The sequence below is a fragment of the Entelurus aequoreus genome, linkage group LG12 (assembly GCF_033978785.1).
Source record: "Entelurus aequoreus isolate RoL-2023_Sb linkage group LG12, RoL_Eaeq_v1.1, whole genome shotgun sequence".
Taxonomy (NCBI): domain Eukaryota; kingdom Metazoa; phylum Chordata; class Actinopteri; order Syngnathiformes; family Syngnathidae; genus Entelurus; species Entelurus aequoreus.
Window position 1 is genome coordinate 18,594,376 of NC_084742.1, and position 24,977 is coordinate 18,619,352.

The window sequence follows — 24,977 nt, forward strand, 5'->3', positions numbered from 1 at the left end:
GTTCCGGTAGCTGAACCGGCGCTCGCGAATTTTACTCCAAACATTTAAGTTTAATAATGTAAGGAGAAAGTTTGCAATTCATTTAACAAGTGAATGTCTGGAGTAAATAGCCGGTGCGCTGTTACAAAGACGAGATGGCGCCCAAGACTGATTATAGCGAACTTAAAAAGTCAATCGACACTCTGATCGAGGAAGTTGCTACAATCAAGGAGCAGCAGAAAACCATCATGTCCCTTGTTGTGCAGCTGGATCAGATGAGTGCTGACAATTTGGAGAAAGACAAGAAAATCGCAATTCTGGAGAATAGAGTTGCTGATATTGAGCAGTACACTAGGATCAATGATGTGATCATCACTGGACTTAGCATCAAACCCCGGTCTTACGCACGAGCAGTAGCCCCATCGAATGGAGGGGAGCCGGCGGAGTTGGATGTTATTTCGATGGAGCGACAGGTAGCGGTCTTCATGCAGTCCAAGGACATACAACTGGACTGTAACAGCATCGAAGCATGTCACCTTTTACCCAGGAGAGGAACAAACGACAAGCCGAGCATAGTTCTGAGATTTGTCAACAGAAAGCACAAGATCGCGTTGCTAAAACAGGGAAGAAAGCTAAAAGGAACAAACGTATACATGAATGACCATTTGACCAAACGAAATGCTGATATAGCCCGAAAAGCACACCAAATGAGGAGAGAGAAGAAAATTCTACAAACTTGGACTGCGAACTGTAAAGTATTCATCAAACTCAGCGGCACTCCGGAGAACGCCAAAGTGCTGCTGATTAGAAACATCGAAGATCTCAACGAATATGACGTATGAACTGGAATGTAAGGTAAAAGCGATTAAACACAAGCATGACACACATTGACAATACGCAAGATGACACTAGCCACATAATTCAGTTGGTAAGTGAATATGACAATGTACAGTTGAAAGCATCTCAATACACTGAGCACCACCTACAAGACTTGGAACATGATATAGACCCGGACAATAATTTCCTCCTCAATATCAATGAGAACTGCTGCTACTACACTAATGAACAGTACAACCAGAATATTATTACTAAAGGCAAATTGTCCATTATCCATTTCAATAGTAGAAGCCTAAACAGGAATTTCAAGAACATCAAGGACTATTTACACACATTTTCACAACCATTTAACATAATTGCAGTATCTGAAACTTGGATTAACAGTGAAAAAGTGACAGATTTTGAACTGGATGGTTATGATTTTATTAATATGAATAGACAAAACAAGGGGGGTGGTGGGGTGGCAATCTATGTGGATAACACCTTGAGATTCAAACGTCTGGATGATATGACAACTGTGGTTGATAACCTACTTGAATGTCTAACAGTTGAAATTTGTATGGAAAAAAGTAGAAATGTCATTATTAGTTGTATATACAGATCGCCAGGTACAAGCATTGAACGTTTTACAGATTGGATGGAATGCCTGTTTTCAAAGGAGAGTAACGTTAGTAAAGCTGTCTTCATTTGTGGAGACTTTAATATTGACATGTTAAATCCCAGTAAAACTAAAGATATAGATCATTTCATTGACACAATGTACAGTATGAGTCTATATCCCAAAATCACCAGACCCAGTCGAATTACGTCTCACTCTGCCACTCTAATGGACAACATATTCACTAATGATATTGAGAATAAGACCGTAAGTGGGCTATTGATCAAAGATATCACTGACCACCTCCCAGTTTTTCTGATATTTAATGGAAACTACAGGACAAAAAAACTAGAAAAGCCAACCCAATACAGAAGAACGAGATCAGAGGAATCCATTAGTTCATTTAAAAATGATTTACTGGAGCAGAATTGGGATGTAATTTATGAAAATGGTGATGTTAATAGTGCTTACAATATATTCTTGAGAATATTTAGGTCATTATATGATAAAAATTGCCCAATAAAAGAATGCACCAGTAGAAGAAAATATACCAATTGTCCTTGGATCACAAAGGGATTGCAAAATGCTTGCAAAAAGAAAAACACTCTTTACAGGGAATTTATAAGATTGAAAACAAAAGAAGCAGAAAATAAATATAAAAAATATAAAAACAAATTAACTCATATTATAAGGTCAAATAAGAGAGATTATTATAAGAAATTACTAGATGAAAACTGTCAATATGGGTTTAGATCAAACAGATCTACATCATTGGCAATAGTTGAAACAATAGAGGAAATCACAAATGCCATAGAAAAGAAACAATATGCAATGGTAATATTTATTGATCTAAAAAAAGCATTTGACACAATTAACCATGATATATTAATCAATAAAATGGAAAAGTATGGAATCAGGGGAGTTGTATTAGATTGGCTTAAAAGTTACTTAAATAAGAGACAACAGTTTGTGAAGTTGGGGGATTGCTGTTCATCATGTTTGGATATTGCTTGTGGTGTCCCCCAGGGGTCAGTGTTGGGGCCAAAACTGTTCATCCTGTATATCAATGATATATGTAAAGTGTGTACATTATTGAAATTAGTGTTATTTGCTGATGACACTGATATTTTTTGTTCAGGGGATGACTTAAATCAATTGCAGGAAGTCATTATGGAAGAAATGAGTAAACTAAAAACTTGGTTTGACTATAATAAATTGTCATTAAACCTGACAAAGACTAAGTTAATGCTGTTTGGAACGAGGACACGTGAAACAAGGGTGCAGATACAAATAGATGGGGTGGATATTGAAAGGGTTTTTGAAATAAAATTCCTTGGAGTTACAATTGACGATCAAATTAACTGGAAATCACATATAAAACATGTACAATATAAGCTGTCAAGAAGCATCTCAGTAATAAAAAAAGCAAAGCAGGTTCTGGATCACAAATCACTCCACATTCTTTACTGTTCATTAGTTTTACCATATTTAACCTACTGTGTGGAAGTCTGGGGGAATAATTATAAAAGCTCATTAAATTCAATAACTATACTTCAGAAAAGAGCTGTACGGATCATCAACAAGGTTGGATATCTGGACCATACTCACTCACTATTCTTACAGTCAAAAATATTGAAATTTAATGATATTATTTTGTATCAAACTGCACAAATAATGTATAAAGCCAAAATAAATAAACTCCCAGGAAGCATTCAAAAATTGTTCAGCACACGAGAGGGCGGTTATAATTTAAGGGGGAATTTAAATTTCAAAATGCTTAGTTATAGAACGACCATTAAAAGTTTTTGTATTTCAATTTGTGGAGTGAAATTATGGAATGGTTTGAATGATGAGTTAAAGCAATGTCCAAACATAAACCAGTTTAAAAAGAAGTATAAGTACATGGTATTCCAGAGGTACAGAGATGAAGAAGGGCTTTGATATTGGGTTGTTTGTGTTACAGAAGAGTGTGGGGCTGCCCATTGAGGCAGTGGTGTTGCTGTGATGATACCATTTCCATGATCACTAGTGGTAATGATGTGGCTATGTATGTGTGTGGTGTGCATATGTATGTATATATCTATGAGTTATGTACAGTATATACAAGTTCATTAAGTTTGTACATTGAGTGAATAGGTAGTTCTAGCTCAGAGTAATTTATGATTTAAAGAAAAGGGGTGGGATTAAATAAGTGTAAACTTCTTCTCACTCCTTTTCAAATATGTAAAAAAAAAAAGAAAAAAAAGAAAAAGAAAGTCCAATGCTCATTTGTTTTTGTTTTTTATTCTCCATTGTTTTGATTGATTGATTGATTGAGACTTTTATTAGTAGGTTGCACAGTGAAGTACATATTCCGTACAATTGACCACTAAATGGTAACACCCGAATAAGTTTTTCAACTTGTTTAAGTCGGGGTCCACTTAAATTGATTCATGATACAGATATATACTATCATATATACTATCATCATAATACAGTCATCACACAAGATAATCACATTGAATTATTTACATTATTTACAATCAGGGGTGTGGAGGGGGGGGGGGGTATGGACATCAAGTAGTGGACATAGAGAGAGAGAGAGAGAGAGAGAGAGAGAGAGAGAGAGAGAGAGAGAGAGGGAGAGAGAGAGAGAGAGAGAGAGAGAGAAAGAGATCAGAAGGCATAAGAAAAAGAAAAAGTATCTGCATTTGATTGTTTACATTTGATTATTAGCAATCCGGGGAGGGTGTTAGTTTAGGGTTGTAGCTGCCTGGAGGTGAACTTTTATTGCGGTTTTGAAGGAGGATAGAGATGCCCTTTCTTTTATACCTGTTGGGAGCGCATTCCACATTGATGTGGCATAGAAAGAGAATGAGTTAAGACCTTTGTTAGTTCGGAATCTGGGTTTAACGTGGTTAGTGGAGCACCCCCTGGTGTTGTGGTTATGGCGGTCATTTACGTTAAGGAAGTAGTTTGACATGTACTTCGGTATCAGGGAGGTGTAGCGGATTTTATAGACTAGGCTCAGTGCAAGTTGTTTAACTCTGTCCTCCACCTTGAGCCAGCCCACTTTAGAGAAGTGGGTAGGAGTGAGGTGGGATCTGGGGTGGAGGTCTAGAAGTAACCTGACTAGCTTGTTCTGAGATGTTTGGAGTTTAGATTTGAGGGTTTTGGAGGTGCTAGGGTACCAGGAGGTGCATGCGTAATCGAAAAAGGGTTGAACGAGAGTTCCCGCCAGAATCCTCAAGGTGCTTTTGTTGACCAGAGAGGAAATTCTGTAGAGAAATCTCGTTCGTTGGTTAACCTTTTTGATTACCTTTTCATTTTGTTATAATGGCTGTTAAGGCTATAGCACTGTATTGGATCAGGCTTGCTCTTGTTTTTATGCATATTTGAAATAAAAATATATCAATCAATCAATCAATCAATATTGCCCATTTTTTGTTCTTGTAAAACAGTGACATTTTTTGAGTAAAATTATGACTTTGGTCATCATTTTGCTAACTAAAATTTCCGATTATTATTATGTTACCAACATTTTTAAGATTTCTTACAAAATTGTGACTTTTGTCGAGTAAAATTATTAATTTTAATGCAAAATGGTGACATTTGTCATACAAAATTCTGACTTTTATGATAATATTGCTAATTTTTTTGTTGTTCTTGTAAAACAGTGACATTTTTTGTGTAAAATTATGACTTTTGTCATCATTTTGCTAAGTAAAATTTCCGATTATTATTATAAAAATTGTGACTTTTGACGAGTAAAATTACGACTCTTTTCATAAAATTGCCAAAATGTTAAGCTTTTCTTGTAAATTTGCGACTGTTATTGATTAAAATTTGATCTTAATATCGCACAAATGTTCAGTTTTTCTTGTAAAATTTTGACTTTAATTATAATACCAGAGAAAGGCATTTTTCTGAGGTCTCAAGAAGGATACAAACATGTGTGTGTGTGTGTGTGTGTGTGTGTGTGTGTGTGTGTGTGTGTGTGTGTGTGTGTGTGTGTGTGTGTGTGTGTGTGTGTAAAGTGATACTACACTCACACACTTCACAAAGGAATGGTTGGGTGGGTGTGTTCTAGAGTGCAGTAAGGAAGAGAAAGACATTAAAACAAGCGAACCTCAAAGATTGCTTTCCTGCTAACAACAAAAGACCATTACCCAGATGAAATGTTAAATGCAATTGATAAAAAAGAGAAGACAGAAAGTAAAACGCAGCAAGAGTTAAAAGGAGCAGGAATTGTGCCGAAGGCTAAGAGGGAAGCAGAAATACGCAACTCTGGAATATTTTGGGTGTTTTCCTGTTGATTCTTCGCATCAGACAGCACAGTAAGTATATCAACAATACATTCATATTGCCTTGATATTATTTACTTGATCATTTAAAAAACATTTTTTCTCCATATAAGTATCTTTATGCAACCTATTTACCCATGAGTATCAGACTGTTATATGACACCAATATGTAGAACTAAGCCTGCACTCTTTCCTATGACCAGCAAGGGGAGACATTTCTCAGTGAAACTAGTTTTCTCTTCATTATTAATTTGATTGACTCAACACCAGGTGTCATTTGCTACATGTCAACAACTATCTCCTCAGATGGAAAGCTACATAGTCACTCTGGCAACGGGCACATCGGAGTATTCAGGCACCAACAACTACATCTATGTGACGCTGGTGGGGGTGACGGGGGAAAGCGAGCGCACTTTACTGGACAACCCAGGCCTAGACTTTTGTCGAGGGGCGGTATGTCCACAGCCAGCCGTTCAGTCTTAACATGCAGTAAAGCTACAGAAATTCCTCATGAATTGATTGACGACCCTGCCCCCTCAGGTGGATGAGTACAAAGTAAGCAGCCATACCCCTCTCGGCCCTCTGCTACTTGTCAGACTAGAAAAAGAGCGATACTGGGTGGAAGATAACTGGTTCTGTCGCTACGTCACTGTGAATCCTCCAATTGGAGACCGAGCGCTGACCTTCCCTTGTTACCGCTGGTTTGTGGGAGATGTCACAGTGGAGATAAGAGAAGGAACAGGTAGGGAAATGGGCAGCAAATCAGACAGAAGAAGCTGTTGCTAAAAATGCACTTCTTTTTCACAGCCAAGACACATAGAGATGACTCCTTAGCTCTTCTCCAAACTCACAGAAAAAGAGAACTTCAGGACAGACAGCAGACTTACAGGTCCTTCACAAACAGTACACCCATTAAGTAAGGAAAATTCCTCCTCACTTTTACTAACATTATTGTGTCATTGTGTGCGTCATTTATTAGATGGCTAACATGGGCGACAGGGATACCACGATGTATCGATGCTAAAACAGAAGCAGATTTGCCACAAGATGCTCGTTTTGACAACGAGAAGAGGAGTGACTTTGAGTATTCATTACATTTCGCGTAAGTGCTGCACCACAGGTCAAGGTAGGAAACAAGTTGCTAATGAAAATTAGGGATTCTCTCACTATCTCCACAGCTTGTTGGAGTTGTCGCTTAAGAAACTCGTCATCCGTTTTGGGAATTCCTGGGACGACCTTGAGGATTTCAAACATATCTTCTGGAAGCTCCGAAGCCCAATATCTGGTAGGATAGATCCCTTGAAAGTATGCTCCTTTACAAATTACAGCTCACCTTTTACGTACCTGGGAATTTTCATTCTTTGATTCAGAGTACTGCATGGACCACTGGAAGGAAGACTGGTTCTTTGGTTACCAGTGTCTAAATGGCTCAAACCCCAGAATGATCCGCAGGTGTAAGAGGCTACCAGAGAACTTCCCAGTCTCAGCTTCCATGGTGCAGAGCTCATTACCTCTTAGAACAAACCTGAACAAAGAACTTAAGGTATCATCTTTCTATGCACCATTTGGCAATGTCATTAGAATATTTACCTTGACAGTCCTCATACATCTCTGTTCAGGCGGGTAACATATATTTGTTAGATTATATCATCATGGAGGGGATTCCCAGCAACACAATCAAGGGTAAACCACAATACATCGCTGCTCCCCTCTGTCTCCTCTACCAACATCCAGACCAAGGGCTCATACCTATTGCTATTCAGGTACCAAGCATTCATGTCTTCTAGTGTAAGAAAACAACAACATATGATGTATAGCGATGTATTCCGATTTATTACTTAGTTGTTGTCACTTGTGATATATATGGCAGCAAACTCTTCAGTAAGTACAAGTGAGTACTTAAATTGACTAACCAATATAAACCCTAGCTGGGTCAAATTCCAGGCTTGGACACACCCATTTTTCTGCCTAAAGACCCACCCCTCGCCTGGCTGCTGGCAAAGATGTGGGTGCGTCACTCGGAGTTCCAGATCTTCCAGGTGCTATCTCACCTGCTCAGGACTCACTTGGTGGTGGAGGTGTTTTGTGTGGCCACGCTGAGACAGTTGCCAGCCGTACATCCCATTTATAAGGTACACATGCACAAAGAACTAATGTTATATGGCACCGCAATGTAAAAACACTGGCTTATATTTGGTTAATTTCAACACTGCAGATGCTGGCCCCCCATCAGCGCTACACACTGGAAATCAACTGTCGGGGGCGCACTCAGCTCATCTCATCAGATGGCATCTTTAAACGGGTCAGACATGAAATATGTGCTTACATCAATCAATCAATCAATTCAGTACCAAACGGTGCTCAAATATGGATCGCTAAAACTATAAAAGAGGGCTCTCATCATGGTGGTCGTGTAGGTTGCGTCTACAGGTGGTGATGGTCTGCTCATTTTGGCCCAGAGAGAGTACAAAGATCTCACCTACCGCTCACTCCAGCCCTTCCTTGATTTTGCTGATCGAGAAGTTTCCCACCTGCCAAAGTATTTTTACAGAGAACACAGTCTGATGCTGTGGGAGTCAATACACAGGTAGTTAGTGTTTGTGTTATTGTTCTTCAACAACCACTGCAGAATTAATTTTAAAATCATTCTATCAGTTTTGTCTCAGAAATGGTTAGCCTGTACTATCAGTCCGACCAAGATGTGCATCAGGACTCTGAACTCCAAGCCTGGGTCAAAGACATCACACAAGTGGGCTTCACAGAGCTCCCCAACTTTGGTCAGTTTTATGTAGCACCAAAAAGCTTTCTTTCATGGTGTTCAGGCTCACCTTTCTATCTGAAACCAGAATGTTCAAGATGATTTGGTGAATGCATTGCAGGTCTTCCTAGTGAGCTGAGCACCAAAGCGGAACTGTCCACCTTGCTTGCAGTGATCATCTTCACCAGTACAGTCCAGCATGCTGCTTCTAACAATGGGCAGGTACACAAAACATGACCTCCTGCAACCTTCGTCCTTTGTGTTCCACTCTAAAGTTGTGCTCTTTTGTTTTTGTAGTTTGACTGGTGTGCATGGATACCAAATACCCCTTGCACCATGAGACAACCACCACCGACAGACAAAGATGCTGTTACAATGGAAATGATCATGGCCACCCTTCCTGATGTCAGTCAGTCATGTGTGCAGATGGCCATCACGTGGCATCTGGGACGAGCACAACCTGATGCAGTAGGTCAACGAGGCTTCAAGTTGGAAATAGCTTCTTCCTCTTTTTATTCACTCAATATTTGTCTTCTACCTAGATTTTTTTGGGCGACTACACAGAGCAGCACTTCAGTGAGGGGCGAGCTTTGGAGCTAATTGACAGATTTAGAAAGGATCTGAAAGAGATTGAAGGCCGCATCTTAAGTCAGAATGAAGGACAGGAGCTACCCTACCTATTCCTACTGCCGAGTCGTGTAGAAAACAGCATCACGATATGAACAAATGTTCACCTCAAGTATGAAACAAAGATTTCTTATTCTTTTTATATAAAGAAATATATTATTACTGTACTCCATTAAGTACATGTTAATAGTGTACAACAGCATATATCCTTGTATGTAAGCAACAGCATTAAAATGCTGGCCAATAGATAATTAGCAAAATGTAGCAATAGTTGACAGTGACAATTGACCAGAGTCACTGTATGCATTCTAAAAACCCTTGAATGGGGTGTGAACCTTCATTCTTGTTACCCACATTGTAAAACAATTATTCAGTTCCTGCACTTCTACAGTATATTTACACAAGTGAATTATTCCTTGTTTCTCTACTTCCAAATTGACTTGACCTTTTTAAAGATGGACTTGATAGCTGGTTTAGTGGCTTGGCTGTCTGAAACCGTGTCGAGAGTGGTACCAGGACAACAACCAACCTCCAAATTATTTGGGCGTATCTTCCTTGAACGTCTCATTTTCCACCTTTTCCACAGGGACTTCCTCTTGGAATGAAGTCCTTCAGGTTGCATGTCTTCTTTTAGAGTGTCATCTGATAATTGATTCTTGCTTCCTCTCTCTTTTATCAACTGGTAGCTGCTAGAAGAAGCGATAGAGGTGGATCCAGTGTACGGTGAGTCTCGCGGACCAGTTGAGTAACCGTCAAACTCCTCTTTGGACTGTTTTATGTCACTACAAATCGGCTTGCCTGTCATGGCAACACTCTCTAAGGATTCCACTGAGCTCCTTTCAGGGACATATACACGGACAGCATCACAGAGACCTTGTCTGAGGGAATTTTCTAATTTTTTGGAAAACTCCTGTCTGAAGATGTTCTCAAAGATACTGTAGATGTTGTGCTCATTTGCATCCCCCTCAGACTGGAGAAGATTGAGCCCACTGGCTTGCTCTTCATCTGTCTCTGTAGCTCCCAGTTTACTGTCAGGAATGGATGCCAAGCCAATAGAATGGCAGGACATTTCTTCTTCTGCTTTTTCATTGGAGATATTTGGAGTTGGTTGTTCATAGCTGCATGTATTCTTGATCATGTTTGCCTTCTCAAGGGGGAATGAAGTTGGTGTGGTGGAATGGGATTTAGATGTTGCAGTTTCCAAAAGAGTAGAAAGCCCGGAGCAGGATTCTTCCTCAAAGAAGCAAAACTTCTCCACGGCCACTTGTTCAGAAATATTCTGAGGTTTCTCTACTTTGCTGTCACTTGTGATTGGGTTTGTCTCTTCAACAATGGAGGATGGATTTTCTGCAGAACCTCCAAGCTCACCATCCTCTAAAGCGCCTGAAATCCCAGAGAATGACTCTTCTTCATCTTCATCTTCATCTTCATCTTCTTCCTCTTCTTCGTCCAAACTACCATGATGAAAAGCTTTCTCAGCTTTTGTCTCATTCTTGACTTTGGCTTTCTTGCCCTTCTTCTTGCCAGAGCGAGATTTCCACATGGACTTCATTTTTTTAACAATGGTTTTGCCGGCTGTCTTTGTAACTTTGCTGGCTGAGTCGATGGTGTGAACAACAGGCTGAATGACATGGCTGATGATATTTTTGGCTTTCTCAATTATGGGAGAGGAGGTGGAAGGAGAAGGCACTGGAGAATCTGCCACCCCAGTGTCATCCAACCCAGAGGTGGATCCAGACTCAGATATCCAACTATCTTTCCTTGCTTCTTCAGAGGCATCTGGAATTTTCTCATCCATCACATTTAATGAAGAAGTGGAAAGCTGCGGGGACGACTTCACCTCAAGCGCGCAGGGATTCTCCGCTGTCTCATATTCATGTAGAGGTATCTCGTTTTTGAAGACATTTGCCTTTTGAAGGGCGGATATAATAGGACACGGACAGGGAGCAGAACGTGCCACCCCAGCGTACCTCGATGTGTTGGCTGAAGAAGAAGCTGAAGAATTGGCCTCTCCTGTCTCCTCTAAAATGGGGGACAGCCTGGGGGTCAACTGTTTTTCAAACCTGCAGAGTTCCTCCACTGCACCCTCATCCAATATGTCCAGAGGAAAGTATTTGCTGTCTATTCCGGTGCTCATGATCAAGTTTGCAGATGAACTTTCCTCTGCAGGTCCCTCTGTTGCTGGTGCAAGCCTTGATATAACTGGAAAATCCTGATGTTCCTCCTCTCTGCTGATTTCCTTATCAGACAATGAAGAGGAATGGGAAGCAGATGGAACATTCACTTCAGGGTCCTCTGAAGTGGGCAGAATACTGGAGACTGGTCCTCCCTCAACTATTTCAGACTCCTCCTCTGCCTCTTTATCTGAATCTGTGATATCTTCATCCTTCCACGCTGACCTGACTTTTTTGGCCATTGCTTTGGTAACTTCTATGGTGTCAACCACAGGCTGAATCACATGGCTGATCATACTGATAGCCTTCCCAAGCATGGGTGAAGAGTCATCTCCCTTTGGTTCTTCATTGTTGTACTCTAACATATTACTGTCAGGACGCTCTCTCTCCTTAGATGACATTAAATAGCCCTCCTTTCCTTCAGGGAGGAACTCTTTGGGATTCTCAGCACTCATGAGCCTCTCCGAGAAAAAGTTCTTGAGGTATTGCTTGATTTTATGCTGAGTGATGACGCCGTACGACGACTCGTCGATATAAACATTTGTAGTAGAGCGTTCCTCTGCATCCCAGAGGGCAATCAGCTGTCTCAACTTTGCAATGTCTGCTATGCTCTTCTCCACGATGCTCTTGATGATATTGTTGATTTTGTCATCCCTCTCTTTGTCCATTAGGCTTAAGGTCATATTCTAGTGAACAAATACAACACACATCTGATTAGCATGACAATTATTTTATTGAATAAATGATGCACATTGGCATGGGGTTATTTTATTACCTGGTTTACTTCCGACATGTTCAGATGGTCGCCAAACAACCCCCGTTGTACAAAAAAATCTTTCAGGCATTTCTGAGTGTTGAGAAGGTCAAGAATACCGTATGGGGACAACTGGCTCTTCTCTGTGATTTTTCGCAGATGAGCTTTGTTGAAACTCGCCGCCATTTTTGCTTCCATGGCCTTCATCCCTTGCCGAAGTACATTTTGTTTTAGGAAAACAGTATTCGTGGACAATCACAAACCTTTGCTTTCGCCTGTTTGATCTGAGCCGTGCAAAAGAGATCGAAGCATGACATCGGCACATTTTGTCATGAAAGCATGACATCATCACCTTTTTGTCATCAAAGCGTGATGACTAATAATGAGATTCCAAATGAACGGGCACAAATAAGTTAAGTTTAACTCCAAAGCATCCAATTACCAGTTAGCAACAAAAATCTACAAAGATTGCAACATGTGTAAATAACTATGTTAGGTCAAACAACTCCTGCATTTTTCAATTACAATGGTACCTCGACTTAAGAGTACACCAACTTACGAGTGTTTTGAAATAAGCTGTCACATGGCTACTGCTATACTTTAGGTTGTGTGCAAACATTTGAGTTATGGGCCTCCTCACCATTAGTTGGGATAGTGAATGAAGACTAGAAGGGATTCGCTCATATTGCTCCACCAAGTTGTCTACACGGTCGGTCAGGTTTTTGATGATTTATTTATTTAACTTAAAGGCCTACTGAAATGAATTTTTTTTATTTAAACGGGGATAGCAGATCTATTCTATGTGTCATACTTGATCATTTCGCGATATTGCCATATTTTTGCTGAAAGGATTTAGTATAAAACAACGACGATAAATATCGCAACTTTTACCGGAAGTAGCGTGACGTAGTCAATTGAACATATCCGCAAAGTTCCCTATTGCTTACAATGATGGCCGCCAGAAGTGACAGAGATTCGGACCGAGAAAGCGACGATTTCCCCATTAATTTGAGCGAGGATGAAAGATTTGTGGATGAGGAAAATGCAAGTGAACGACTAGTGGGGAGTGGAAGCGATTCAGATAGGGAAGATGCTGTGAGAGCCGGGGGTGACCTGATATTCAGCTGGGAATGACTACAACAGTAAATAAACACAAGACATATATATACTCTATTAGCCACAACACAACCAGGCTTATATTTAATATGCCACAAATTAATCCCGCATAACAAACACCTAGGTGTTTGTTATGCTAGCTCCTAGCTACTAGCTACTAGCTCGAGCTAGTTATAGCTCGAGCGGGTTATATGGACGGGATCCCGTATATATAACCCGCCAATACAATTCAAACACCTGCACAACACACACACTCACTCAGCCCAAAGGACCGTTCACCTAACCCAAGGTTCATAAAACTTATATATTTAACCAAAGTTACGTACGTGACACGCACGTACGGGCAAGCGATCAAATGTTTGGAAGCGCACGGGTGGGACCTGATATTCAGCTGGGAATGACTACAACAGTAAATAAACACAAGACATATATATACTCTATTAGCCACAACACAACCAGGCTTATATTTAATATGCCACAAATTAATCCTGCACCTAGGTGTTTGTTATGCTAGCTCCTAGCTCCTAGCTACTAGCTCAAGCTAGTTATACCAAGCGATCAAATGTTTGGAAGCGCAGCTACGTACTCACGGTATCGCGTCTGTGTATCCAAATCAAAGTCCTCCTGGTTAGAGTCTCTGTTGTCCGAGTTCTTCGATCTTGACTGCATCTTTCGGGAATGTAAACAAACACCGGCTGTGTTGTGTTGCTGACTTCCCTCGCAAAATATCCGCTTTGCACCGACAACTTTATTCTTTGCTTGCTCAGCTTCTTTCTCCATAATGCAATGAACAAATTGCAACAGATTCACCAACACAGATGTCCAGAATACTGTGGAATAATGAGATGAAAACAGCTATTTCGTATTGGCTTCAATAGGGAAGCCATACCTCTGTTAAACTGGCTACGTCACGCGCATACGTCATCATACCGAGACGTTTTCAAGCGGAAGTGTGGCGGGAAATTGAAAATTGCACTTTATAAGTTAACCCGGCCGTATTGGCATGTGTTGCAATGTTAAGATTTCATCATTGATATATAAATTTTAATTCTATTAACTTTTTATGAACTTTACTATAAATTCCTCACAGGGCTGTTTTCAACTAGAATATAAATATCAAATCTATGAACTTGAATATAAATATTATAAATTATGAATACATTTTCCCTGGGGTACACTTTCCTCAAGAGAGCTTTATTTTTGAAAACCTCATGAAAACACATTTACACATAAGTGTATGATGCTGCAGGAAACCTCATGAAAACACCTTTACACACACAAGTGTATGATGCTGCAGGTACTTAAAAATGTTACCGTACTCCCACTGATGGGCTAACCTGGTGCAGAAAAGCAAATAAACAATAAGAAACAACTTGCAAAACCCAGTCCAGATTAGCAGCAGGTACAGTATAAAATCAGAGACAATTCTTGTTTAGGAAAGTGACCATATGCGCCTTCTCAGGCAGGATGCGTGAGCGTTCTGGACAGATAGTGTCTCCTGCTGTGGAAAATACACGTTCGCTGGGTGTGGAAGAAGCCTGAACGCATAAATAGGAGAAAGCGAGATCTGACAGCAAAGGATAAGTCTTTTGTTGGTTCCACCGGACCACCACCATGCAGCAGGGTCGTCAGACATAAGTATCGGTGGAACGTCCTGGTACATCTGCAGCTCTCTCTCCACTCGTTTCTTGATGGACATGGAGCTCTGTTATTTCGCGGTTATTTCATTTTTTTTTGTAAAGTAAAGCCACACTTTCGACCGCCGATGCCCACTATCCATGCTTGACCTTGACTGACTCGCTCGGCTATGCTAACACTTCCGGCGGTGGGCGCTTCTTCGTTGGTGTTCAGCGGCTTCTTCTTCCGGTTCGGCGGACATATTTTTTTCCGGTCGGCGGACTGGGTATCGAAACTAGGAATCGAAATTTAACCTTTTGAACGATTCCGGGAGAATCGGAAAGTTAGTCCCGGTTCCAATCGATACTCGATACCCAACCCTAGCGAGTAAGACCAGATGTTTTGAGTGGATCTTACAGGATTTAGTGTGACAGTAAACCCTGTAAGAGCCGTTTAGGTCTGTGGTATGACATGAAAATTATTGTATGTAGAGGTTGCTGATAGTGTATTTGACGGAGAAACAGCTCAAAGGAGAAACCATACAAATCCGCTATCCAAGGTAAATGCTTTACATTATTCTTACATTACTTCATAAAACTACTGTAGTTGTTTGTAGAACATTCTATTGTATTTTCCATACAGTATTTCTCATCTAAAAGTTGTTTTTCTTTTTATAAGGCATGCTACAATTCTGATATTTTGGGGGTGAGGCAAACACTGATTACATTTTCATAGGTCTTACTTGTATTTTATCCTTTTTATCTACTCATGGTTCTTACTATTTTACAAGTTTTATTATTTTCACTTTCCAACGTTCCTCAGAGGGAGCCATCTGCTGTGGAGGCACTTTGTGTCAGCGTCTTTGTGGCCGAGGTCTGATGACCTCCTGGTGCAGATGGCTCCTGTGATAGTGTTACTCACATGTCTCCTCTGTACTCAGCCATGCATTCATTTGTTCATATAGTAGCATATGTGTGTGTGTTTGGTATCTGTCCGTGCGTGCGTGTGTGATAATGATCTGGGTCATCGGGGTATTGTTTTTAACTTTGTAAAGCTTTTTGTGTTGCATTTCTTTCATGTATAAAAAGCGCTTTATAAATAAAGTTAATTCATTTCAACGGGTGATGTTGATTTGAGATACGAGTGTTTTGAATTATAAGCTAGGTCACAGAACCAGATAAGCTCCTAAGTGGAGGTACTATTGTAAACAAAGATTAAGTTGTCATTCAACTTTGCTGTTGTTGTTATGAAATCCTATTCTATCTTTAAAAAAACAAGTCTCTATTTTACTTGGGCAATGTATTCAATGTTTAGGTAAATTCAAGTGGACATTTACGTAATTTTCAATTATAATTATGTTCATTTTAAGTAAACAAAATCCAATATATCCATCCATCTTCCTCTCTTATAGGAGCATCCTCGATCAGTACAGCCGAGTGTGTGATGAAACAAGTCCCAAGCAAAGCCATTGGTGATATTTTAAACATAGATGGTGTACACATGTAATTTCAAAGATCAGGCAGCTGTCTGAAAACTGAACTTTTTCCTGAAATGGTCATGGTGTAACTACACTGTAGGAGGAATCCAAATGCAAGAAAACAAAAAGGTCCAACTCACTAACATGATGACACACTCAACACGACCCCACAAACAGCCAGTTTCGGTCCACAGATCACTCCACGCATAGTCTTCTACTGGACGACAGCAGCAGGACACATATGCATCTGACCTCTGACACTGGAGTCATGGGATAGCACACTGGAAAGCAAAACAAACGTTAACAATACAAATTCATGTTAAAGGGGCTGTTGTCAACTTGTACACGGTTGTCTAGGGGGCGCTAATAATATGTTGAGAACTAAACAAAAATATGGCATGTTTGCCAAAAATAGAGGAAAATTATTACGCATATATCACCAGGTGAAATAATGGCGATATTATGGAAACCCATAGTGGTATGGGATCGATACTCGCGTGATGCCATCTATCAATTTTCTACCGCTTGTCCCTTTTGGGGTCGCGGGGGGCGGGGGGGATGCGCTGAAGTCTATATTCGGGCGGTAGGCGGGGTACGTACACCCTGGACAAGTCGCCACCTCATCGCAGGGCCAACACGGATAGGCAGACAACATTCACACTCACGTTCTCACACAAAGGCCAATTTAGTGTCAAGTGGTGTATGTCTTTGGAGGTGGGAGGAAGCCGGAGTACCCGGAGGGAAGCCACGCAGTCACGGGGAGAACATGCAAACATACCCGGGGATAAAACCCAGGACCATCGTATTGTGAGGCACATGCACTAACCCTTGTTCCCACGTGATACGATCATTATTTTTCAGTTGATTCTATTTTTGTTGACCTCAAAAATATCGAATTGTATTTACTTGGTTGTCGTATCGCGGTACCAATATTCGTAGTATCGCCCCCTCCTGGTTGACTGGCTGCAAGGCGTACGTTGCGTTTAGGTGATGTCGGAAATAATAATTTGCTACCACTTAACGACTGATCACTGTAACGTATTCAATCTTACTGGGCAAATGTGAACATAAATAAATCGTGAGGACCAATTGTATCTGTTAGTTAAAAATGTTATGCTTCAATGTAAAACGAAGTTTTAGATTGATGATATTTACGAGGGGCGGCGAAGACCGCATCACTCTCCTACTTGTATTCGGTTTCAGGACACAGTTTGTGTATTTCTTGCTGTAATGTAACAATTGACGGCAATCGAAGCATTAAAATCACGATGCAACGTTTTGTTGGGATGCTGGACTCCTCCTGACGCAGATGCAAACAGCAGAGGACACTGCTAGCTGTTAGCTGTAGCTACATTGTTGTTAGCATACTCGCTGCCGCCTAAAAAGCGTCATTGAACCCAAACCGTCTTCTCCCTCGCTCGGTGACGTAAAGATGACATCGGCTTCTACCAAAGTAAGTCATTGGGACGCAAACATGTCGCTTTGTGGAAACAGCAGAACTTGTTCGAGCTGCTCACCTAGCAGGCGAGTCGGTCAGCAGCAGCACGAGCTCTTAGTGCGCGTGCAGCTCTGGACTGGAGATATTATTTGGATTCAACGTTCATTTGGGCATTCATGTGTTTTGTTGTTATTAAACTACTTGAACTCGTCGTTTCAGTACTTTGAAGGTGTCCATGGCAACAACTGTATCATCCCTCTTCTCACTTTTTATTATCCATCCATCCATTTTCTTCCGCTTATGCAAGGTCGGGCCGCGGGGGCAGCAGCCTAAGCTGAGAAGCCCAGACTTTCCTCTCCCCAGCCACTTTGTACAGCTCCTCCCGGGGGATCCTGGGCCAGCCGGGAGACATAGTCTTCCCAACGTGTCCTGGGTCTTCCCTGTGGCCTCCTGCCGGTCGGACGTGCCCTAAACACCTCCCTAGGGAGGCGTTCGGGTGGCATCCTGAGCAGATGCTCGAACCGTCTCATCTGGCTCCTCTAGCAAATTCTTATATTCATTGGCGAAGTTGATAGAGTGGCTGTGCCAGCAATCGGAGGGTTGCTGGTTACCGGGGTTCAATTCCCACCTTCTACCTTCCTAGTCACGTCCGTTGTGTCCTTGGGCAAGACACTTCACCCTTTGCCTCTGATGGCTGCTGGTTAGCGCCTTGCATGGCAGCTCCCGCCATCTGTGTGTGAATGGGTAAATGTGGAAATACTATCAAAGCGGTTTGAGTACCTTGAAGGTAGAAAAGCGCTATACAAGTATAACCCATTTATTTATTTATATTGTTACACTTCCGACATGATGCACGTCGAAACCAATGGATTGATTTTGGTTTGTGTGTTTGCAGGTAGGAGAAATCTTCTCTGCAGCTGGTGCTGCTTTCACCAGACTTGGGGAACTCACCATGCAGCTTCACCCAATGGCCGAGTCCAACCCTGCAAGGTAAGATGCATATGTTACAGTTTGATCCCTTTTTATTTGCAGGTTTTATGTTCCACGATCCCTTAATAGCATTAAAAAGACACTGCACTTTTGGGGGAATTTTTTATATCATTCACCATCCTTATGTTCCTTTTATTATGCATTCCAGCTCATAGATAAACGCTACCAAAAGTCAGCTAACAATGGAGGTAATGCAATTCGCTTTATTCCACCTGTAAAGCGCTCTAAAAACATGTTCATTTAAAGATTAAGGTGGCGCATTAATTCCACAGAGGCATCACAACATTTTCTGTTTTCCTTCAACAACAACTACTAATCATGGCAGACTTTAGGTTAGGTTGGGTTGCTATCAGCATACTTCAGTCATCAACAATTGCATCATCTGAGAAATGGACATTGTAACAGTGTAGGTCTCACTTGGTAGGATATGTACAGCGAGCGGTGGCCATAGTGAGCTCAGAAAGCATAAGATGATGTCATTGATGATGTAATTTGCACTTTTTATTGAAATGGACACTAGGAGAGATACCAAAGTGAGTTTAAAAAAAATAAGATGAATATGATTACAACTGCATATTAATTTTATTTCTTTGATTTTTAGGTTGGCTTGTTTTAATCAAATTTGTTCTGCATTGTTAAATGGTAAGAGTATCAAATTTGTTAAAAAGAATGGAGGGTTGTTATATTCATTAACAAACCAAATTTGGAGGTTGCAGTAATTTATGACTCAATAAATCATTTTAAAAATGCATTCAAAAAATGTCAACAATACTTCATTTACGTTCCGTAACCTGTATATTAACCAAGCTGTAGCGAGATTGTTATTGTAAGAGTGAACACATTGAGGAACTCTTCTTGTATCGCAGTAACACATTGGCGTGCTTCGGTATTAGCCGTAAAAGCTAACTACGGCAAGAGATGAGATAACTTCTACAACAACACAAAACTCGTTTGAGTTAGTAATGCACAACACTGTGATAGAACAACAATTTGTACTGACTGAACAACATGAACAATCATATTACAATATCTATAAAGTATTAGCCCACATTTCATGTTTTGTTTGTACACAGCTAGCTAGCCAGACAGCGTATCTACTGTAGTTGTACTAACATGTGCTGCGTGTATCATGGTCGATACTATAGTGACTCACTCGATGGACAGTTGTCCGTATGGTCCAGCTGGCCAGGGACGTTCCCTGTTGATTTTGGTTAAGCTTTCCATTTATGTCGAAATAGCTTGGCTCCAACTTCCATATTCATAGCGTCAAAATCGCTTTCATCCCCCTCTCCTGGCTTCCGTCTTCTCCAGCGTCTCACTTTTCCTTCTGCTGGCTTCTATAAGCAGCAGTATATTTAGCTTTAAAAGTGTAAGGCTGTAAATCCTCATTTGTCCAAAAATAGTCGTCTTTGATGTCTGTTACCAAGTCTGCCATGATTAAAATACACTCGTGTTTGATTCCGGAAGTAGGAACACACATGTTGCCAGAAGTCAGAGGTGCGCTGTTATAAAAACTGAAATCAATGCACGGAATAAATCTGTCCCGGAAATGATTAAAATGATCAAAATACAGTAAATATTGAACATATTACATATTGTTATAAACATGTCTGTTACTACATTATATATAGCAGACCTGGGCATTCTGCGGCCCACGGGCCGCATTCTGCGGTCCACGGGCCGTATCCGGCCTTTTGTACGTCCCTGTCCGGCCCGCGTGAGTCCAATCATAAATTACAAAATACATTTTAAAAAGTATCTATCTCGAGTGTGCAATACAACGGTGCTGCTTTTGTTTTGAAAAGCGTTATTTGTATGACTTCCGTGTGGACGTATGCTCGTGCGCGCAGCGGCAATCACAAATTACAAAATACATTTTAAAAAACATCTATGTCGTGCGTGCAATACAACTGTGCTGCTTTTATTTTGAAAAGTGTTATTTATGGGCGGTCCGCCCGGTTATCCCCGGGCGGTGCTTCGATTTGTGAATTTCTTTGCGAATACTTATTTTCCCAGTTTGCACCATGGAAAACTAGGATGATGTACTATAAACATTTAATGTAATGAAACCTTTACGACAGGTGTGTCCAAACTTTTTTCACCGCCGGCCACTCACTAAAAAATGTTTAAAAGATGCAGGGGTCATTTTGATACTTTTAATTTTTAAAATCAATACATATATAGATTTATTTTTAAAGAAAAAAATAACAGCCTGCATGTCAGCTTTTAGTGTCAATATATTTACTTTTTTTTGGTCACATTGCATCTGTTTGCTTTAGTATTTTTCAGAATGTGCCACAGGTCGTTCCATTTTTCTGTACCGGGCTTTACACAATTGTATGTTTTCAAAGCACACGCCCTGTTGTAAGGTTTGAGTGAATCGACTTGAAACTGCAACTTCTTCTGGATTTACAGCTTCAGCACTCCTTTACCCCCGCAGACCATGTCATCAAACCACTTTCAACTTAAGTTACCATTAAAAAAAAACAATTACACATTTACAATTTCTCGTAAAAAAAATCCATGAACAGATTGGGATCTACTCTCTGTATTGTACTTTTGATGGCTGTCAGTTTGACGTTTACATACATTTATGTTTGACTACACACTCGCCAAATATGAAACATATTAATGGAAGGAGTCCAAGTGACTTTATTTGCCATCTTCCCCCAGTGGTCAGACAAAGAACCCAGTGAAGAGGAAGTATGACGAGATGCCTCGGACCTGCATCGCCGGCCCACAAAAGGCAGTGAAAAAAGCGGTCATCTCCGCTGGCGTCGCCATGGTGACATCGGGCACTCCCGCCGCCACCCTATCTGTGCCCACGCCTCACGTTGTCACAGCAACAGTCCAGCAAAGCAGCCAGCCCGCCACAAAGAAGCGGAAAATGGCAGGTGAGCGCGAGCCTCCTGGTCTCTCATTGTGCTGCTAAAAGCATGTTATTCAAGTATGTACGTGTGCATGTGAAGATGTGACCCTCAGTGCTCTGAATGACTCGGACGTCAACAGCGATCTTGTGGATATTGAAGGACTGGGCGAAGCATCCACCTCCAAAAAGATCAACTTCGATCAAGGTGACTTTAAATGTTGTACCGTTCTCAATAATGCATTTTAACTATGCAATGTGACTCCATAGCAGCTGTCAACTATGAATAACTTGACTTTCTAGTTTTAGTATCTACTGTAAGTTCAGAACTGATTATTCTGAAATTGTAAATTTACAGTGCATCTGGAAAGTATTCACATGGAATAAATTCATTTTGTCCTCAAAAATCAACAGATAATACCCCGTAATGACAACGTGAAAATATATTTTATTTATTTTGCAAAATTATTTTAAAAATCTGATGTACATAAGTATTCACAGCAATTGCTCAATACTTTCTTGATGCACTTTTAGGCTGTAAACATACTGTAACAAAATGTGAAAAAAGTGAAGCGCTGTGAATACTTTCCGGATGCACTGTACCATTTTAGCTTAAAAAGAAAAACCCTATGCAGACATGAAGAAATATTGCTCTTGTTTTGCTGTAGATACCTTAAACTTGGACTCCGGTCTCATCATGAACTCCAGCGATCTTCCTCTGCTGTCCCACTGACCCTCCCCGAAAAGGAGTCATCAAGCAAGCAAAGACATTAGCGCGAACATTCCTTGTATTTATTATTGTCTTGCTTTGTGACATTTCCCTTTTATTTCTCAAAGAGAAAAAACAATTCCAGACGACAGTTTGTTTTGAATTATCCAATAACAGCAATTTATTTGTAAATCTGAGACATTTTCAAGTAATAACACGGAATAGATTTTGCATGACATTGTTACTGGGTGGGTACAGTTTTTGCAAGAATTGTACAATACGCTGGTGATACTGTAGTGCAGGTGTGTCCAAATATTTTCTACCGCACTCCAAAATTGGAAAAAAATGCAAGAGGTGGGACTTAAAAACATTTTGTACAGTAAAGATGCTAAAAACCAATCCAATGTATGTCAATAAGATATCTCAACAAAACATACACACTTTTGCAATGTTGTATAAGTGACAAAGCAAGTTTGTGTAATACTATCAAATATTTCAATTACAATTTTTTTTTTTTGCAATATGCATAAGAAGAAAAAGACAAAAAATGGCCACACTGGAGACACTCTAGTGTAATAATGTTGTTACGTCATAGAACTGATTGCCTACATGCTGCATTTTGACATTCGATTTTTCACATTTTCTGAGTACGTATTGTTTAGAAAAGCTTCCGGTGGTCAAAATTGGATTAGGAAATTATCCACATTGTATGCACACACACACACGTAAAATATTTAAACATGGTAATCATTTAAACCTCAATAAAAAAAAATGAGTAAAAAAATATCAGTTTTGTGATATGTAATGAAATTTCAGTGAAATAATAGACATTTTAGGGCTGTTTTTCTTTTGAAAGTGTTTTGTCGAGCGTGTGTGCCTGACTGGAGCAGCACACAACACACTGGTAATGCACAAACAAGATACCAGTAATGATGTGCTGCTAAAGCCGGACACACAATCATGTTTGCTGAACTGTAATAAGAATAATGGATTTTATTTGTATTGCACTTAACATTTGAATAACAAATAGACCCAATATAATCAAGTAACACATGCTATCAGATTACTATTGCTATAGGTATCACACAACACATTTGTAAGTGAATAATCCAGTGTGCAGCATTGAATTGTTATGATATTTAAAGATGGGAGTAGGAGAAAGGAATTTATTGTACTCTCACACATTACTGGTGGTCTCTTAACAGGTAGCTGACCGAAGGGTCAAGAATATTTTCTTAACTCTTGATTTTTAGCGGTTTAATTAAGACACTATCCCTCCACTGAATGACAAATTACAACAGACGAACATGAAAACAATGGTCGCACTACTTGAGTGGAGATCTGCTTTGTGAGTCAAGAACAATTTAAAAGTAATATAAATAAAACACAAATAGCTCACCTTTCCTTTCTTTTTGTCAAAGGAGCTCTTATGCTGATTAAAGCTGGAGACCTTGCTCTGAACATACATTTCCCTACCTTTTATTTGTGATGTCACTCTTTGTAAGGGTAGACTAAAAAAAAAAAGCTCTGCATTGATTTTGAGGGTTTAGGACTGTTTTGGTCATTTTCATGACCACAGATCTTGACCATCTGTTTGCTTCTTTAAGTCGGTGGGAATGGGCAGAAAAAGGCTTCTGCCACGGCAAATAGAGGAGGTCAAACAAGGGGGATCATGGTGGTATTCAGTGACATGAGGAAGAACAACTCAGAAGTTCGGAAAGAGAAAAATAAGCAGCACAACTAATACGTAATGAATCGCACTAAAGGAATCGAGAAATGATAACGCGTCATTTCTTCAAAACATTGATTGGTTGGATGCTCTAGAGAAGCAAAACAATGAAAAGGGTTACATTGTAGTGCAAATGTGGTCTAAGATTGATTTGGGACAGGACAAAGGCATGAAAAATGTCATCGAGAATGGGCTTCACATTACACATGGGCGGCAGATATCAGAACAAAATGAAGATGCTTCAACAGAAAGGTTCTGCAATCAAAGAGCATGCATGTGGATGTCAACAACATTGACACCTGGGTTCCACTATAAAAATAGCACCGGCCATCTAAAGTTCACCAACAACAAGCAAGGTGGTAATGCTGAAGCAGGGAAGTAAATTGAAAAGAACAAAAATGCTCACAGCGCCAAGAAAGCGTGGGGGAATTAAGAGTAAAACCCCCACGAAGCGAAATGGAGAACTGGAAGAAGCCAAAGTATTTGTATTTTAAGACATTGAGGACAAATCATAAGGATGACATCATCCCAACTACAAGGAAACAAAAGACGACTCACAAAGACTTGATGTCACCAACAATTAAGTGGAACAGACTCCTCCCACCTCCAAAGACATGCACCCGGGGATTGACTGATTGCCAACACCCTGCCATGTCCAGGGTGTACCCCGCCTTCCGCCCGAGTGCGCTACTCCGAAAGAGACAAGCAATAGAACAATGGATGGATGCAACTCCTCAACACACTAGATTAATAAAAAATATACCAAGAACAATATTTCATTCATTGAACATTACTAGCAAATTAGTACTTAATTTATATCCAGAAATTGGGCAATTCAGTAATTTTTTTTTTCTTGTGTTGTTTGAACATTTTATCATGCAGTTGACATTATTTAAAACATCTTATTTTCACTCGGGCGGTCAAAAAAAGGTTACCCCTGTGACTAATCACCCACCGCCAAAAATCGGAGTAATCATTTTTACGCAGATTATTCTCGCAGTTTGGGATTTTGAGCGTACCTGCTC

At 40.3% G+C, this 24,977-nt stretch overlaps 3 protein-coding genes across 11 annotated transcripts in view; 2 read left to right on the forward strand and 1 right to left on the reverse strand.

Annotated features, from left to right (window-relative positions):
• LOC133661630 (uncharacterized) overlaps positions 1–17,897 on the reverse strand; it is a 38,258-nt gene extending 20,361 nt beyond the window's left edge. For 2 of the 7 annotated variants that reach the window (XR_009827975.1, XR_009827977.1), the window contains exons 1-2: positions 17,738–17,897; positions 16,361–16,501 (exon numbers count right to left, since the gene is read on the reverse strand). Coding sequence is in view for 4 of the 7 variants with exons in the window: in XM_062064986.1 (XP_061920970.1) it covers positions 9,507–11,942; positions 12,032–12,217 (2,622 nt within the window). In the remaining 3 variants the exon portion in view is untranslated. Of the gene's footprint in view, positions 1–5,428; positions 11,943–12,031; positions 13,304–13,677; positions 14,814–16,360; positions 16,502–17,046; positions 17,098–17,737 lie in introns of those variants that run through there. The other 5 variants (XM_062064986.1, XM_062064985.1, XM_062064987.1 and 2 more) reach the window with 5 other exon arrangements.
• Positions 5,460–15,762, forward strand: alox12 (arachidonate 12-lipoxygenase). Its single transcript, XM_062064989.1, has 15 exons — positions 5,460–5,730; positions 6,004–6,150; positions 6,238–6,439; positions 6,505–6,586; positions 6,677–6,799; positions 6,876–6,982; positions 7,068–7,240; positions 7,317–7,460; positions 7,626–7,829; positions 7,913–7,999; positions 8,115–8,284; positions 8,353–8,474; positions 8,577–8,677; positions 8,753–8,923; positions 8,998–15,762. The coding sequence occupies exons 2-15, from the start codon at positions 6,004–6,006 to the stop codon at positions 9,175–9,177; spliced, it is 2,013 nt and encodes a 670-aa protein (XP_061920973.1). The 5' UTR covers positions 5,460–5,730; the 3' UTR covers positions 9,178–15,762.
• Positions 16,835–24,258, forward strand: LOC133661634 (chromatin complexes subunit BAP18-like). 3 transcript variants are annotated; one of them, XM_062064995.1, is made up of 5 exons: positions 16,835–17,027; positions 18,554–18,648; positions 21,322–21,542; positions 21,618–21,722; positions 22,183–24,258. In XM_062064995.1, the coding sequence occupies exons 1-5, from the start codon at positions 16,923–16,925 to the stop codon at positions 22,245–22,247; spliced, it is 591 nt and encodes a 196-aa protein (XP_061920979.1). In that variant the 5' UTR covers positions 16,835–16,922; the 3' UTR covers positions 22,248–24,258. The 3 variants fall into 3 exon arrangements, with proteins under 3 accessions (XP_061920979.1, XP_061920981.1, XP_061920980.1); XM_062064997.1 differs by lacking the exon at positions 16,835–17,027 and adding an exon at positions 17,176–17,207 and having other exon boundaries at positions 22,183–24,253; XM_062064996.1 differs by lacking the exon at positions 16,835–17,027 and adding an exon at positions 17,268–17,673 and having other exon boundaries at positions 22,183–24,239.
• Positions 24,259–24,977: the final 719 nt, after the last annotated feature.